This window comes from Typopeltis vanoorti, chromosome 3, assembly GCF_054136105.1.
Source record: "Typopeltis vanoorti isolate ZY-2024b chromosome 3, IOZ_Tvanoo_1.0, whole genome shotgun sequence".
Classification (NCBI taxonomy): domain Eukaryota; kingdom Metazoa; phylum Arthropoda; class Arachnida; order Uropygi; family Thelyphonidae; genus Typopeltis; species Typopeltis vanoorti.
The window spans coordinates 99,479,269-99,496,757 of NC_143551.1; the positions used below are offsets into that span (position 1 = coordinate 99,479,269).

A 17,489-nucleotide genomic window follows, 5' to 3' on the forward strand; every position below is an offset into this window, starting at 1 on the left:
AAGAAATTCGGTTTTCTCTTTCTTCTGAAGAGTTTTAACTCTATGTAATGTAAATCCTTTCAACATTCAATACCGTTCTTACATTTGTGTTGCTAAAATATTCTACACAGAACAGAGACATTACGTTGATTAATGACCCATTTCTCGCCAATTCACTTCACTCTCTTTTACACTTAAGTACAGATACTAATTCTTGAATTTTCTACCAATATTTCTATAGTCACTATTCATCAGAATTTTCTTCTTAACGTATTAAAGGCTCGATGAGCTGCCAATAGAAACTCAGTTAATTCTGTGTCAGGAAAGTTAATCCAGTTTGCTAGGTATCTCAATCACGTATATTCTTGTGATCTGTTTGTTTGTTTTGGGCAATGAAAAATCTTCGTTTTTCCGGAAAGAAAACCAAACCCATCCAACTCCATATGTGACCAGCTAACCTACCTGCAGTTGAAAAGTCCATATACAGGTTCTTCGCATACTGATATCAGTAATCCCCTACCACCATACACATTCTAATATAAATCTGTTAAAAGGTGCAGTGACTACCTAACACTCATTCACAGTTCAACTCCAAACGCACAAAACAAATATTTGTTTTCTTCTTTCCTTCATTTCACTTCTGTCCTTTGGTACAATCAATCTTCTTTCTCATGCATTCCCTTGCAGATCATCAATGTTAATAGGAGTTTTTTCTTTCTCCTCAAGTTTCTACCCGTTCATGGCATTAATAATTGAATAATCACTCGTGTATGAAATTACATACAAAAAGTAGAAATCGTATATTGAAAATACACTGACTTCCATAAATTAAGGAACAAAGAGAAAAATTGCGATTACTCTGGGGGGAACACATGAAAGTCGGGTTATCGTGTAGAAATGAGTGGAACCATCAACGGTATATGTAAATGAGTCACGCCATAAAAGTATGCGTTTTGGAGTGGTTTTCTATTTCGTTGTCTACAGTAAGAACAAAACATTTTGCGATAGCAAAATTCTTTGATATGGATGCAAGCATTTCATCGATGAATTCAGATGGCGAGCCATCGTGAGAATAGAGACCGGCCAGAGTCAGGCGGAGGTAGCCAGATGGTAGCATGTGAGACGTTTCCAGACTGTTGAACTAATCCCAACAGTCACCAACAGCATCCTGGAGATAGTGAATAAAGATAACCACTGGCTACAATCGCAGTGCGTGACCGATATCTGCAATTATCCTCGCCTAAACAGGAATGCTACCCCGAATCAACTACGATCTGACTCTGTGTCGGCTACACGAACATTGGTATCTGCTTCCACAGTGCGCAGAAGACTTTACGAAGGTGGTTTATAGGCTAAGCGACCAGTAGTCTGCGTGCCTCTATCCTCACGTCACAGGAGAGAACATCTGAAATGGACCAGGCTCCATGTCAACTGGATCCAAAAAAATCTATGGGATCGACATCGTTTACAGATGAGTCCCGATTTGCTCTACAAAACAATACCAGGCGTGCTATGATCTGGAGAGAACCAGGGACACATTGTCATTCCTCTAATATCTGTGAAATGGAAACTTACTCATATGATGGAGGTAATGAGATGGTTTGGGGAGGCATTTCGTTGGGTGGACGCACCAACCTGTATCTGCTTCCTAGTGGAACGGCGAATGCTGCTACTTACAGAGACAAGATCTGGATCACTAGTTCGCCCGTATGCGGGTACAATATGAGAGACATTTATCCTGCAAGATGATAATGCTTGTCCTCATCGAGCGAAGCTCATGGACTAATATCTTGAAGACGAGACTATTGTACGTATGGATTGGCCAGCCAGCCAGGTCTCCTGACCTTAATCCTATTGAGCATGTCTGGGATGCTATAGGTAGATGTGTTGCTGCTCTCCCCAAAACCCCGAGGGACTTAGAACTTTGCAGGAGCAATGGTTATTACCAACTGCTTCCGGAGACCATTATAAACAGTTATGAAACATCGTTGTGAGCACTGCTTCGTGACCATCATCTTCATGTACTCATTTATTACTGAATTTAACTATTTATTTACAATTCTTAGGTGTTTCTTTCACATCTCATATCATACTGCTTTGCAGCGAATTGCATAAAAATGCATGGTACAGTTTTTAAGTTATGATTTTTCTCTTTGTTCCTTAATTTACGGAAACAAGTGTATTATCAACAAATCTTGCTACGTGAATATTGTGATATCTAAATCAGTGGTATGAGAGAAATATCCTGATAAATATGTGCAATTCAACCTAGATCATCTTTTTTTCAATAAACTCGCATGTTTAGTAATTATGCAACAGTTGCAGCATTACTTCACTTCTAACAATTTTAACGACAGACTGTTAGTTTCATAACGCATCCAAAGGGCGAAGATACTTAAACTGGCGACTTCCGGTTGTATTAAAATTGCTAATCATGATAAGCAACGATAGCATTTTCACATGTATCAGCAGATTTTCGACTCCAGAAACAGCTTTTCTTCCATCACCTTACAAGCGTCTTTGACATTACTTGGGCTCTTCCCTCCTCCCCACACAGTAGGGGGTGGTGTTCACAATATAGTAATTCGTCGCTAGTTTGTAATACTCTAAATGATAAACGAAATAATTATCAGCAGCCAAAACAACAAGTAACTCATCTTTAACAAAAACTAAAACGCGATTGTATTATATTAAGCAAAATCTATGAGAGATTTAAACAATTATAAAGTTTAACTATATGACCTTAAAAGAACTTAGAAATACTAAGGAAATATTGTCTCGAATAACTGTGATAAGGAGTTGAAGAGAAAACAGGAACATAATCACTAAAATGAGAGGAAAATTGATTACCCAGTTATGACTAACGATTAGTCATAACTCGCCATAGTCACAGCATACTTAGTCACAAAGCAGGATCACAGTAGAGATGAAGAGACGTTTAACTGACGTACAAATTGAGTTTAATATACTTTAAATTCTAAGAAACTAAACGAGGTAACTTCGAGGAAGATTTGAGACATATCGTCTTATAAATAAAAGGATCAATTTTTATGTTCTATGCATTCCAATAAACTCGTAGTTAGAAAAATGAAAATAACCAAAGAACTTCAATTGAAGATATAATTATGTGGTTGAATAAATATGCTATTCAAGTTATTTCAGAGGATTCTAAGAACGATTCACTATTCCAATTTCATTAGGGAAATAATCAGAACAGTTGAGGTTTGATTATTTCAAGATGTGCTCTTCTTTCTCCTTTATTTATTTATTTTTTTCTAAAGCAAAGTAAGACAAACGATATTTTTGTGATAACATAGATCGAAAGGCATACCAGGCTAGCTTCCATGTTAAACAAAATTTGAACACGGTGTAATGTGCACAGCTACTTGTAAATCGTTCCTAAAATGACAAAATATTTTTTTACTTAAACTCCTTAGTTTTCACAAGGGAATCTGAAATAACAAATGACGCATCGAAATAGTAACTACGATGTCCATTCCTTCATTATTTCTTCATTCCTTCATGTTTATTCCTTTATTATTCCTTCTAGGTGAGATACATACCATATCAATTTTAAAATCCAGATTGATAGTACTCAACCATCTTAAAAACTATTTTGCAACATATTCCTTTACTTTGACCTTAAACTTTAATAATCCTTCAATATTCTTTTACACATTTAACCAGGACTATAGTTGTAAAAAGTACCGAGGAAATTACATATAAATTATAGGGTACGATCTCTGTATTTTGTCCAAGAGCAGCAGCTAATATTCTCTTTTATTCAAACACAGCTGCGTGGGAATAAAGGAGAATTTTTATATGATCTTTTTTTTTTTAATTCGACCCTACAAAGGTTGTAAACCAATAACACGTACACACAATAGGTGGGTTAGGGTGGTTTTTTATTATTTTTTATGTTTTGATTATTTGATTATTTTTTTCTTTTATCATTCTATTATTTAGTATTGTTTTTACATGATACAGAATCTTTGCTCTATGAACTTTTCCAAGCCACTTCAGACTTTTAATAAGTAGGGTGGTGGACCCACACCGGTCGATAAAAATCATGTCCCACGTAAAATATGCTTCATAGAACACCCAGTGGACAGCTATATTCAAAACTCTCAGCTTAGGAAGCGATTAGGACCCTATAATGAATTTCACCCCGGTCTATGAGAATTTGCAGATTATACAATGTGTAAGGCTTCTCTTCTCTCTCTCTCCTTTTTCTTCTTCTTCTATCAACGAATTGGAAGTTTCGTAAGAATTTCAAGTAATATTTCATAAAATTTGTTTACATATCAGTGTCGCCGCCCGCCCAAATAATATCAACTCTGAAATCTTAGAGAGGCACTTGAAATATTGCGCAAGTTTTCTTATTTCTCCCATCGGATCTGATAAAAGCGATTATCTTACACAAGTTAAGAATTTCGAAAGATGTTCTGGTGATCGCACTGCAAACTATTCGTCTATTTATTAAACGAAGGTCTTCCGAGGATTATTCAACTGTGCACTCAGATAAACTCTGTCGTTTAGTACTTCTCTTTCCATCATTCTTTAGCATGCCTCGGAGAGACAGACAAACCACATTCAATGATCTGAAGCCATATATTTAAGATTTAAATCGGAGCGACATGCAAAACTGACTTTCTTATATAAGTTAGTGGAGACACCGCTACTCTCGTCTCTTCCGTTACGAGACAGCATTCCTAGGGAGAACTGACACACACGCACACACACGCACATACACATGCTGCCGTGCGCGCGCGCGCGCATACGATACCTAGGCAGACAGATGTAGACGTCCGTGAATGTAGGGCCTCCAACATTCCCATTTCCAGACAGAGCTGTGCCACCGTCGTACTAACATTAGGAGCAGACTCGAGAGGAAGTCTTTTTTGTTGTTTTTTTTTTCCTTGGGAAAAAAAAAAAAAAACGTACCTGCGTTCGTAAAGTCGAGTCAAGTTCTACTCCACCCTATTCTTTTTTAAATCGCCGCAGACGTTTCGTGCCGGCTACACCACGGAACAGTTCAAAGGACGGAGACAACAACAGTGGTTTTGCGAAGCAAGGTATAGTAATGGCTAATGTGGAGAAACCCCACATTGACGGCATCATCGTCAACGGTAAATCTACGGAAACGCCCAAAAAGAAGTACAGGGAGAGGGAGAAATGGGGCAACAAAATCGAGTTCGTCCTTTCTTGTATGGGTTTCTGTATCGGCCTCGGAAATGTGTGGAGATTCCCGTATCTTTGCTACAAGAATGGAGGAGGTAGGTGATTTTTCGTTGTCATAGTAACGACATGACCTTGTCTCTCTCTCTCTTTCCTCTTCATCCTTACTGTCTGTATATCGTTACGAGTGATGTGAAAGGCCTTTCCGATCAATAACTGGGTTTCTGTGCTTCCACGATGAAGCTCGGAGAGGAGGAATATATTGAATGAGAATATTGATTGTAATTGAAGAATATATTTGATGATGGGGGAAAAGAAATATTTTGGGCGTGTTTTCATCATTTATAGACTCTCGAATGAGACTTTGGGTTCAATGTTTGGTCTTGTATCTTGTAGAAATCTTTATATACATAAGAATAGAACGTAATCCATTTAATTGTGGTTCTAAAAAAAACAAAGGTTGAAACAATCAGCTTAATGGACGGCTTATGATGGTGGCTTTGTTGGCATTCGCTCTTCCAATGACTGCTATTAATTTTAATATCAGTCTTTCATTCTTCTCATAGCTTACATTGTTATAGTATATATAAATGAATGCATTTTACTGATCTAATTTAGAGGCATTTACTTAGTTTTTCCAGACAAACTGTGCAATAATATTTAACAGCTAATCCATTTCCTAATGGTCATTGTACTAACAGCGATCTTGGCATTATGGCCAACGAAACCGTTGATTATAATGATATGATTATTGTAGAATTTTTTGACTTATACTAATACAAAGATATTAATGAGTTATTTTCTTTCGCCATGAAATACATGCTTCATTTTAATCATAAAATATAAACACCACTGAGTTCTTTGTGAAAGGAGTTTATGGTCGAAAAAAAAAAACTTCCTATTATGCATTAATAGGTAGTACTTTTATCTAAAAGAAGTCATTTTTTTTTATCCAAAATAAGATATGTTTCTGCCTAATTTATAAACTCTGCGAAGATTACAATATATTTCTATATTCGAAGGCAGTTTTTAATATAGTTTTTAATTCTACTATTTCTCTTTCTTGGAATATGTCACTTCAGTGAGAAGCTAATAAACTCTCGTTCTCACAATGCGTTGTCGGACACTCATAATTCAACTTCCCGAGATCATTTTTGCTTATGGCCTATATCTCCATTTTAGGCACCGTTGTCTGAGTGGAAAACTACAGGGCTCATTTAAGTAGATAAATTTGTGACACCAAACTAGGACACAGACAGTGATTCCTAAAATAGGGATGCAGAACATCACGAATAATTTCACGATCGGTCTATTAGAAATGTTTTTTTCATTCGGTTGTTTTAAACGTGTATTTTTTATTTACTTTTTTTTGTTGTTGTCCCATTTAGCTATTCTGGTTTCATGGTATTCATTACGAGAACATAAATATATTGTCACGTGTTTTCAGCTAGTATAACTTCACTTTTTTACACTCTACATGAGAGTAATTGACACCACAACTCGTGAAACGTAATAAGCTACTGAGGTCACATTTCAGTACTATGCTTATTTTCCCATATGTGTTTCTTCCAATTCTTATGAAGTCCAAATATATATATATATATATATATATATATGTGTGTGTATATTAAATTTTCATTGTTTAAGCAAAAAATGGAAAATAATAGTCTGTAACAAAGTGGATCATCTCAGTTCAAATCTGTTTTATACTTTGTTTCAATTAAAGATCGCAATTTATCTATATATATATATTTGCCCCCCCCCCTTTTGCGATATTTTTCTCATAAGCGAGAAACGAAGGTGGACAGTTGCTCCTCTTGCGTCTCTTTAGAATATCTTACATACTTATCACTGCATTATTAATATTAGGTCAGTGGTATGACTCGAAACAGAGAAAAAAAAACGCCACAGTCCTGAAAAATAAGGACGCCTAGCAGTGACCACAATAACCCCCCCCCTTCCAATTTGAATTTTCTATTTAATAACATTAAGGCATTAGACACTATTATTGTGAGCATTCAGAATTTTATATATATATATATATAAACTATTATAAAAGTATGAGTTCTTCATTGTAAAATTAATTCTTCATTTTACAATTCAGAACCTTCAAAGAAAGAAATCGAAGCGGATCTTAGCATACCAACAGCTGTAAGTTATGCGATTCTCTCCAAATGAGGCTAATCTCATTCATTGCGCTACTGAATAAGATTAACCTCGTAAAAATAATTTCAAAAGATAAATGTGAAAGAGTGACACAAGGCATAATATAACTGAAGTAGATAAAGTATATTCATTGCGGACCTAATAAATTAAGGCATATTCAAATATAATGTGCTCATCTGAATTCGCAACCGGAGGCCTTCATTTACATTTATTAAAAAAAAAAAAAAAACTTCTCCTTTCAGCTTAATGGACCATTTAAGTTTAATGCTGCCATCACCAGGTTTCGCCATCGGTGGCTGTTATAAGTTACATATGTGTAAAGTGTTCATCCAGCTGACTTTAGTCTCTCATTACCACATCCATCCATCCATCGTGTCTGAATTCTTCCTGTGGGTCTTTTCTTGTCAATTTTATTTGTAAGTACTTGTTTGATTAACTGGTCATCCGCTATTCAAACATGACCAAACCACTCAGTTTTCTTTCTTCTTATAAATTATAGGATGCCGGGTGTTTTGAAATAGGTTTCGTAGTTCCTTATTGTCTTCATTCATGCAGTCCAATATTTTGAGTGTATACGATGAATCAAAATTTTTTCTCAGTACTTTTCTTTCAAATGTGATAAGTTTTCTATTATCTCCCTTTGTTGTTATTGGCCATGTTTCTCAAGCATAGGTTCATATCGGTCGTAGATGGCTTAAATAGAGTTTTTCTTTGGATACTTTCTTTCTTATGATATTATATAATATTTTTTTTATAATATAGTTAAAGGATTAAGATTTAAAAAATGTAGAATGATGATTAAGAGGTTGTTATCTGAGTTTTTTTTATTGAATTCCTCAAATGCTCATTGATTGCACTATTCCACACTAAAAGGTTAAAAATAGTTTTCCGGATTTAAAACAAAAATCCTGCTCCAAAAATCTAACTCCTAATCTGATGGAAAAGGCCTAAAAAAGTTCCACTGGTTGGCTATTAGAATTGAATCTATAACAGTCTTCCTCCTGGAATCTTGCATTATTGACGAGGAAACACTGCTACATTGACCTGAAGATCACATATTAAATTATTTAATAATAGCAAATAATAACGTTCAGAATATCATAATGCTTTCATTTTTATAAAATTCATAAAAAAGAGAAAATGTATTTTCTCATATGCTGCAGTTCAAATATCTCGAATCACAGCACTGTTCGAACAAGTTATATCTTCGGAGACTTTAATGGACATTTTGGGGGGGGGGGTAAAAGTTATTCCCAAGAACAAATGAAGACTAGAAATTTGCATGGGAGTTTCTAAAAATAAAAGATGATTTTCAACATATTTATGACGTCCTAGATATTGTTCATAAATTTGATATTTCCTTTAGAAATTTATAAATTACTGTACTAAAATCATAAAGTTTCATTTAACTTTGCTAATAATTTTATCAAAAAATTTCTTGACCCATTTTCTCCTTTCTCTACTTTTCCATCTATCTGATAAATTTATGCCTTAGTATTCTAAAAGTTAAGCTATTCTTTCTAATGTCAGAGTTCCTTGTAACCTTCCTATTCTATTAACCATTTAGAGAATACCTCTAAAAAGTTTTTTTTTAGTGAGGAATTCTAATAATATTAGAATTCCTCTTGTCTAATAACAATTTGATGACCTTGATCTATCTACCGTCACCAATTAATCTTTCTTTTTTGGGGGGGAGGGGGATTCTATTTTTTGAGTTCCACATTCCATCTGTCATAGTAAGCTTATTTAGTACACTATATTTAAACATGAAATTCTAATTTAAGTTGCTAATCCATCTCTGGTTGAAGTCAACATTTTTGTTTGGAAATATTACTTACGTCAAACAAAATTTAACTTCCTTGAATCAGTTATGAAATATTGTTCATTTCATTGGTCACGCTTCTTTAGGACTTAAGCTCTATATTAGTAGCATTGTTTTTTTGTTTTTGTTTTTTGATAATTAGACGTGACAATAATTTTCCTTAATAAATAAGACCAGTAAGGACTGCTTTGTCTAATACCCTAACGCTAACAAAAAAAAAAAAAAAAAAAAAGATACGCTTGATTAATAAACTATATAGTAAAGAAAAAAAATTCTCGCAACGTAAGAAATTTGATAGCAGCTAAAGATGTAGACGATTACTTAATTTACGAAAAGACAAAGTCCCCTTCCTTATCACTTGAGAACATGAAGGCGGCGTTATCCGGATAAAAGCGTCTTCGAGTAGATAATCCAACTTACAAGCCGGTTTTAATTCCATCCTGATATGGATATTTGCGAATGTCTTTAGGTGGTGGTAAATAAGTGTAATGGCTGCCATGGTTGGTTGGAATTACGGCCGAAGCAACTAAATCTATGAAGGTATTAAGTCTGTTAATTGTGTGTTCATCGGCTGGTTTATGTTTACTTGTTTTAAGGTATAAAAAATTCGGGAAGAGAAACCTGCGTATGAGACCGGTTAACTAATCTTCAGATTAAAAAAAAAAACGTATAAAGATTCCTCTTGTCTTAGACTGGATTCTAACCGGAGTTATTCCAACCGAAGAGCAAATATCGCGATGGTTCCATCCTCCCAGATGTGACACCATTGCTTTATTAGAGGACTAAAGTGGCTTGGAAAGTTCCCTATTTGTTTTCTAGAACGGAATTCCGGTGTATTTAATCCTAAAGTTTACCTAAGGTTAAATAGGTTACTAACATTTTGTCGATGAAATTGTCATTAAAAATGGCCTCTTTTAAAGTACCCGGATAAAGAATAAAGAGCTACTTTCGTATTTTGTACAAGAAGCAGAAATAAGATTAATAACGTCTCCATCAAAAGAAAGTACAAGAAAGATAAAACTGCACGTAACTCATCTAAAAATGAACTCTTGGCAGCAACCTTTCTCCAAACAACTTTTTTTTTATGCTGACAGTTTAATTGAAATATTCGGTACGTTTTATAAATAGAAGTCATGAGAAGGCCACTGAAGAATTTAAGGAAACGAGAATTTACGGAATTAAAATTAAACCTGAAATTTCCATGAAACAGTTGGGACCAAAACAAACAAATGTATTGGGTGCACAAAGATACTGTAGGAAGACTTCAGCAGAAATTTGATTCCTTTGTTTTTCGTTCTTGATCTAACGTTTAACTCACATTCGCATGTTAGTTAAACTTACATGAATGTAAGTTAAACAGCTCCATTGTATAGAATAATGTTTCATATCGAATAGATCTGATTAATGAGACTGGAATCTTTACTCCATCTTAGCACGCATTTTCAAAAAAACTACTTTATTGTTAACATGATCATTCGCGTGCAAGAAATCCATCCTCATTGCTAAAGTTTTTTTTTTCTTTTTCACTCCCCTCAGTTTTCTTTTTTCCCAATAATTTATGATAATTTGCGACTGAATTGTGGCATATCACAAAGTAATATATTTCAATATTAAGGAAATAACTAAATGAGATATTCTCAAAGCCTATTATTTGCTGCTGCTCGCTAGCGTGGATGTCAATCTATGATATTGTTAATTTTTATTATTACTTTTCGAGTTTAGGTCATTGTGTGACATTTTATAAATATATATACGGATGATTTGGACGACATTAAATGTAAGTTAGTAAAGCACATTTTCAGGAGAGTAAATCTCTTTTTTTTTGTCACAATATTTTCACATAAAAAGTAATTACAACAAAATAAACGCAAAACATTGTTAAGTATAATGAATTTTCGAAATCTGCTCCGTATTACAATTCCAGTAGTTTAGAATTCTTAGATGTCGATGGATGGCTGCTTACGAAAAATTAATGGCTAGGTTTAATTTGAATACAGTAACTTAACAAACTTTAAATTTGATTTAACCTTTATTGCAAACAAATTTTTACCTAGTCGCTTTTGCGCACAAGGAGATGGAAGAAAGTTAATCTAAAGTGAGTGCCATTCTTAAATATTTTGTAAATCTTGCATGGGGGATGATTTTTTTTTTTTATCCTGATTCACAAGCAGAAAAAAAAAGTCTTCATGTTCTTCTCAGACATGAATTTAAGCAGTTTCTCGATAGCAACAGACCACAACGAAGATTGTCATTATCTCCAATTTAAAAGAATAAAGTGGACCAGCATTCGGAGAACTGTGGGATTTTCGAAAAAAAAAAATTAAAAAACCGCCTTCTCTAGAACGTTAACTTAGCCCCACTCGAAAAGAACTAGAAAATATCCTGCGTACTTGATGGAATCTTAAATGAGATCTTTCCAACTGAGAGACGTATTTCATGCTAACTACTAGTACTAGAAGCAGTGGAGCATAAAAATAGTGCATCACTCTGTTATCAATATTATGACGTACACGATCTCATACTTCATTTCCTTGAGAGTAACATCAGATGATTGTCACATAACTTCGGTTAAGAATGAAAGAAGTTGTTTACAAGGCTAATATGCAGTGTAGATGTGCTTGCTGGATAAGTTTTAAAAATACATAAAAAAAGCCTTATATTTCTCTCTTAAGAGCCATGCAATGGTTTTTTTGTGTGTGTGTGTGTGTGTGTGTGCGCGCGCGTGTGCTCGTCATCAAGGCAATTATATTTTTCAAATTAAAATTTTGAAAAATTCAAGTAGACAAAAGGGCATTTTTCCCTATTACTTCAGAGGAGCAGTCTCTTATGATGTGTTTACTCCAACTTAAATTGGTTTTCATTACTGATCTGATTGGAAGAGTGCATAGCGCCTCTGCTGTCCAAACATCAGGCTGTAGGTTTGAATCCCATATGTAAGTACGAAGCAGGATAATGTTGTGGGATCATTATCTTGTTTATCGCGGGTCTGAAGTGGTTTCTAGAGCAGCGTTTCCGGATTATTGAATTCTTAGCACACCAAATACTACTGATATATCGCTACCAATACATCATCGTAGGTCGCGTCTTATGTGGACGGAGATTGCGTTAAAAAGAAATCTATGAATTTGAACTAAATCATGAAAGTTCTAGAAAGACAAGGCGAAAACAGAACTCACAATTCCTGCTTAAAACTGATTATTTAAGCAATTATTTATTTAATGGAGAGGGGAAATGGAAGAATAATTTAACTATGTCAAAAGATTTCCCTGTCTGGAGAATTTTATCAAAATCCTTAAAATGAACTGCTCTCTCCCGCGATGAGTGTTTGGACTTCTTGAAGGTCACATAATAATAATAAACATTGTCTAGAATGCGAAGAAACCTTCATAAGAACTTTTCAAGGTGGAGATAAGTTTCTCGATCTCATACGGAAAGAGAACGGATTTTTCTGTATAGGAAACTCGGTTTTTTATCTGGCAAAGCAGATAAACCAACCAGAAGAACGTACGCAATTAACAGATAAGGTAGACTACGAAGATAGTATTACCCATCATATCATAACATTCATCAGGTTTCTATAAAGCCAAGTCACTTGATCGTGACATACCGTTGAGCCTACGACGTTAAAGGAAAAATAACATGAGCCAAGATAAGCCTTAGATTTTTTTTAAAAAATCATTTTGTATTATTAATTTGAAATCTTATATGCGAACTAAAAACTTGTATCGCAACGACCTCAATTTTTGCTTTGTTCTGGAACACAGGACAATTTGTAGCTGTCTTTTCTCTTAGCGAAAATTAACTGTTTTACAGTTTTCTTTTTTTTTTTTTAATTTCCCTTAGTCGAATGTTAAACGCCTCATAATTGGATGCTTTGGAATGAAAGTAGATTATTATAAATGAAGTTTCACTATTCTGCCGCTAAAGTCTCAATCACAGCAATGAAAATGGTACAACAGAGAGAGACAATGTGCCAAGTTTCTCTTTGAATTCCACTGAGGGATTTTCCTTGGAGAAATAAAAATTAAATGAGACATCGTTACTGTTTTGCCTGGTTATATAACAGCATGTTATCTGTCAACGGTCTTGTGAAATTCTAAACATAAGTGCAAATTAACTGAAAATTTGTTTTCTTGTAACCATATTGTTAGAGAAGAGTGTTTTTGAAATTCGTAACACTTTAGAGATATTAAAGCGGTCATGAATAAAGAGCTGGTAATGTCAGTGACTTTATGACAAGTACTCTAAAATCTTAAAAATTAATTATCTGGGGGATGATTAATTTTTAAGATTTAATCCGTTTCTCTAAGCCATATTTGAATTAGTAAATTTTAAGAGTAACAGTTATGATATTAACTAAATATAAAACGTATAACTAAATTATACGCTGAATGAGGAAAAGGTGATAAATAACAAGATTGTGTATTTGTTTATGTGCTCCTTATTAATATGTACTTAGAGCTTGCATTACTTTCCGTAATGACCGTGTTAGAGAAAAGGTTATTCGTGTGAATAACCTTTTCTCGGGGCAATAGTTTAACACGCAGTGTCTTGTTTGTGCGAAACAGGACACTTGTCTTGGAGAATTGTGCAATACAGTGCAGAAGTAAAATCTGGCTTACTATAGAAAACCTATTAAAGACATTAAAACTACATGATTGAATACTTTTTTTTTTCAAATATTGTACTTGACTTCATGACACTACGTTCTGCTTTCCTAACCATTACAAATTCAATGATGTCCAGAGAAAATCCAAATACTTGACAACGATTAAGATATAGCTAAATACAATCGAAAAAGCATTTGTTTTTATTTTATTTTAATGTATTTTCTTAACACAAGTTGCAAGCCATGTTTTGTGGCTTGCAACTTTGTGTTAAGAAATTCCACAAGACAATTCTCCAAGACAAGTGTCCTGTTTCGCACAAACAGGACACTGCGTGTCAAGCTATTGCCCCGAGAAAAGGTTATTCACACGAATAACCTTTTCTCTAACACGGTCATTACGGAAAGTAATGCAAGCTCTAAGTACATATTAATAAGGAGCACACAATCTTACAAATCACAATCTTGTTATTTACCACCTTTTCCTCATTCAGCGTATAATTTAGTTTAATATCATAACTATTACTCTTAAAATTTACTAATTCAAATATGGCTTAGAGAAACGGATTAAATCTTAAAAATTAATCATCCCCCATATGTTATTTCATGTGATTATATACTGTATAATGAATAGAGAAATCACAAAAGTTTTGAAAAACAACAGACAGTCCTTTAATTTTTATGTAAACAATTAAGGCATGCTCCCATCAGTCATGTTTTTCCTTTGTGTGTGTAGCTGTAGATATCCGTAAATAAAATAGATGACTTTTTTTTTTTGTCGTCACTTACATGGAAAAGAATGTGAACGGTATCGTGCCAAAAGAATTATGCCCAACTGTTTGGCATGCGGAACCTGTACACTTGTTGTTGCATACTCGGTAAATACATGTGAGTGCAAAATGCATCGCTTGGATTGAACAATCGAAAAACTGCTACAAATCATTTAACTACTTCCTAATAGCTTGATTACGCATGCTTAAATGTTGCTGTGTGACTGGATAACATCCTGTTTACAAAGGACTAAGAGATCATAACCATTTTTCGGTAGACAGAGTTTTGCTGGAACTCTGCCTGCCGGGATTAACTCTGGACCACTGAGTAGAAAGAAGGCATCTGCTAATTATGAAAAAAAAAAAAAAAACCGAATAGCATGGTTGATTTACCAAATATAACAAAACAACTAAAACGGTAATAAACTTTGTATTGTTGATAGAAAACATCAAGCAGTAGAGCAATAAATATTCACTTAATATAAACAAAATCACATAAACCTGAGTTATCATGAGATTTCAGAGTGTTTGTAATATAGAAAAGGAATCAATGCTAGAATTCAAAGTAAAAGGAATATGCGTCCGGAACCGAAGAATAAAGTTGAAAAAATAAATGAACGGAATAACATGCTATTAGCCGACAGGAGTTTTCTGCTAAAGGATTTATTTTTGTTTTCCCTCTATTTGGTGAATTTAAACCCATGGGACTATATCGTGTTATACGTTTGCCGTGCATCACTAGCTAGCTAGTTATGTGAAAATCAGAATGCGTCTATTTGAGAGACTGTTTTATTATTATTTTTAAGTAAATTTCTCCAAAAGGTTGTAAACTTATATCACAGCAGATTGGCCAAACGGTTAGATGACTGCAAATTCTGCTGTGAGAAATCAAATACTGTATAGAATCGTTTTCAACTACTTCAATACAGAACTGTTTTTCTTTCTTATCAGTTAAGAGAAAATGGGTGGCATATGTTGTATTGGAATACAACATTGAAAGGATTGTTGCATAAGACTTTTTATTATTATTATGTTTTCAATTACATGATAATTTCATTAACTTTTTCTCATATTATTTAGATAAATATTGCAACGTCATCATTTTCTCATGGAATAGAGAGAAAAGTATAAGAAGGCAGTGAAGAATAACTAGATTGTGCAAATTAGTTTCTGGTAATGAAATGCGATGAAAATCATGCAGGTGTGTGTTATTTTGAGTATGAGCTTGAGACATATCTGGCCAAATAAATCTAACCAACATATTTATTATTTTTACGGCTATTTTTGCCTGTTTTCGTTTAGGAGTGTCCCTTATTTTAAAAACATTGGCTTTTAACTCAAGAATTCTTAGGACATTATAAGTGTATTTTAAAGGTAAAATATATGCAAGCTAATAGAGGAAGAAATTTTGCACATACATTGTTTGGATGTTAGGATGTCTTCGTTCTCCATGCTTCTGCTGTTAAAAGGGAGAGGTTAGGAAACGTGGGGGGGGGGGGGATTTGAGGCAAGGTGGGAAAATTAATTAGAAAACCCGGATTTTTAAAATAATATAGATGACTGCAAAGAAGTGCCCTTAAATATAATACACACTCATATATATATATATATGAGTGTGTATTATATTTAAGGGCACTTCTTTGGGGAAGGGTTTTATGGAAAACAGGGGCGGGGGAGAAACTTTCCCCTTCCCTATATAAAAATATGGGGAAGGGCAAGGTTTCCCCTTAAATATAATAATATATATATATATATGTGTGTGTATATATATTATTTTAAAAACATCCGGGTTTTCTAATTAATTTTCCCACCTTTCCTAACCCCCCCTTTTAACAGCCTAACAGCAGAAGTATGGAGAACGAAGACAACCTAACATCCAAACAAGGTATGTACAAAATTTCTTCCTCTATTAGCCTGCATATATTTACCTTTAAAATACACTTATAATGCCCTAAGAATTCTTGAGTTAAAAGCCAATGTTTTTAAAATAAGGGACACTCCTAAACGAAAACAGGCAAAAATACCCGTAAAAATAATAGTTTTTAAGAGGAATAATATGGGAATTTTCCCAGAAATAATACCTAACCAACATGTTTCTTATTGTAGAATCAATGTTAGCGAAGTTCTGTTTTATTACTGCTGTTTTAAATTAATTATCAAATCGGTTAATATTTTTGGGAAAAAAACGAATTTGTTGCTATTAACAAAAAAAAAATATTTATATATACAGGATGTTTTTTTTTTTTTTAAATATATCTCAGTTGTTTAAACAAAGCAACATTCTAACAATTGCAGAACCTGTAAATGTTGTTTTCCACCAAAGCTCACATGACCAACGGTGAATCTTTGCGTTTAGTTTGCGTGATAATGTTCTCATTGTTTTTCTGGGCTAGAATAGGAACTATCGTTATCATCGCTATCAATTAACCACACTACTTTCTAGATGATCTTAATCAGTAATAATGAAATAACCGTTATATTCCGTTATAAGATGAAATCATTAAATATCGAACGATGCAAGAATATAATATGTTTATCTTCCTAAAAATCTGTAAATTTTAATTTTTACTGTTTGACCATTTTTATGGAAAATGTGTATTTAATACCCAACCATTCACTTATTATCGTTTTAATTTTCTAAATGCAAAAGAGGTTTGCATATCTGCCGACATTGCAAGGAATCTTTAGATGGCCATTAACATTTGTCAAATTTCATATTTAAAATATTATACGAACGGATTAATAAATGTCATCTTGAATTATTACTGAAGAAACACGCTTTGAAGTTCGTCAATTAATATTAATGTGCTTTAATATTAATGTGGTTTAATATTAAACCAACCACACAAAAAGTAGTGTGGTTGGTTTCACATCGGCGATGAAATTCATTTATCACCTAAAAGGTATTCCCAAACATTCAAGGGTACAGTGGGTTGGATTAGGTTGTTTTAAAAGAAGCAACTAAGGC

General features: G+C 33.8%; 1 protein-coding gene across 1 annotated transcript in view; it reads left to right on the forward strand.

The window, feature by feature from the left end:
* The first annotated feature begins 4,990 nt into the window (after positions 1-4,990).
* Positions 4,991-17,489, forward strand: part of LOC150108414 (sodium- and chloride-dependent taurine transporter-like) — a 197,300-nt gene continuing 184,801 nt past the window's right edge. Inside the window, exon 1 of the mRNA XM_090390462.1 lies at positions 4,991-5,255. Coding sequence (XP_090246588.1) covers positions 5,063-5,255 — 193 coding nt within the window. The 5' untranslated portion in view covers positions 4,991-5,062. The remainder of the gene's footprint in view (positions 5,256-17,489) is intronic.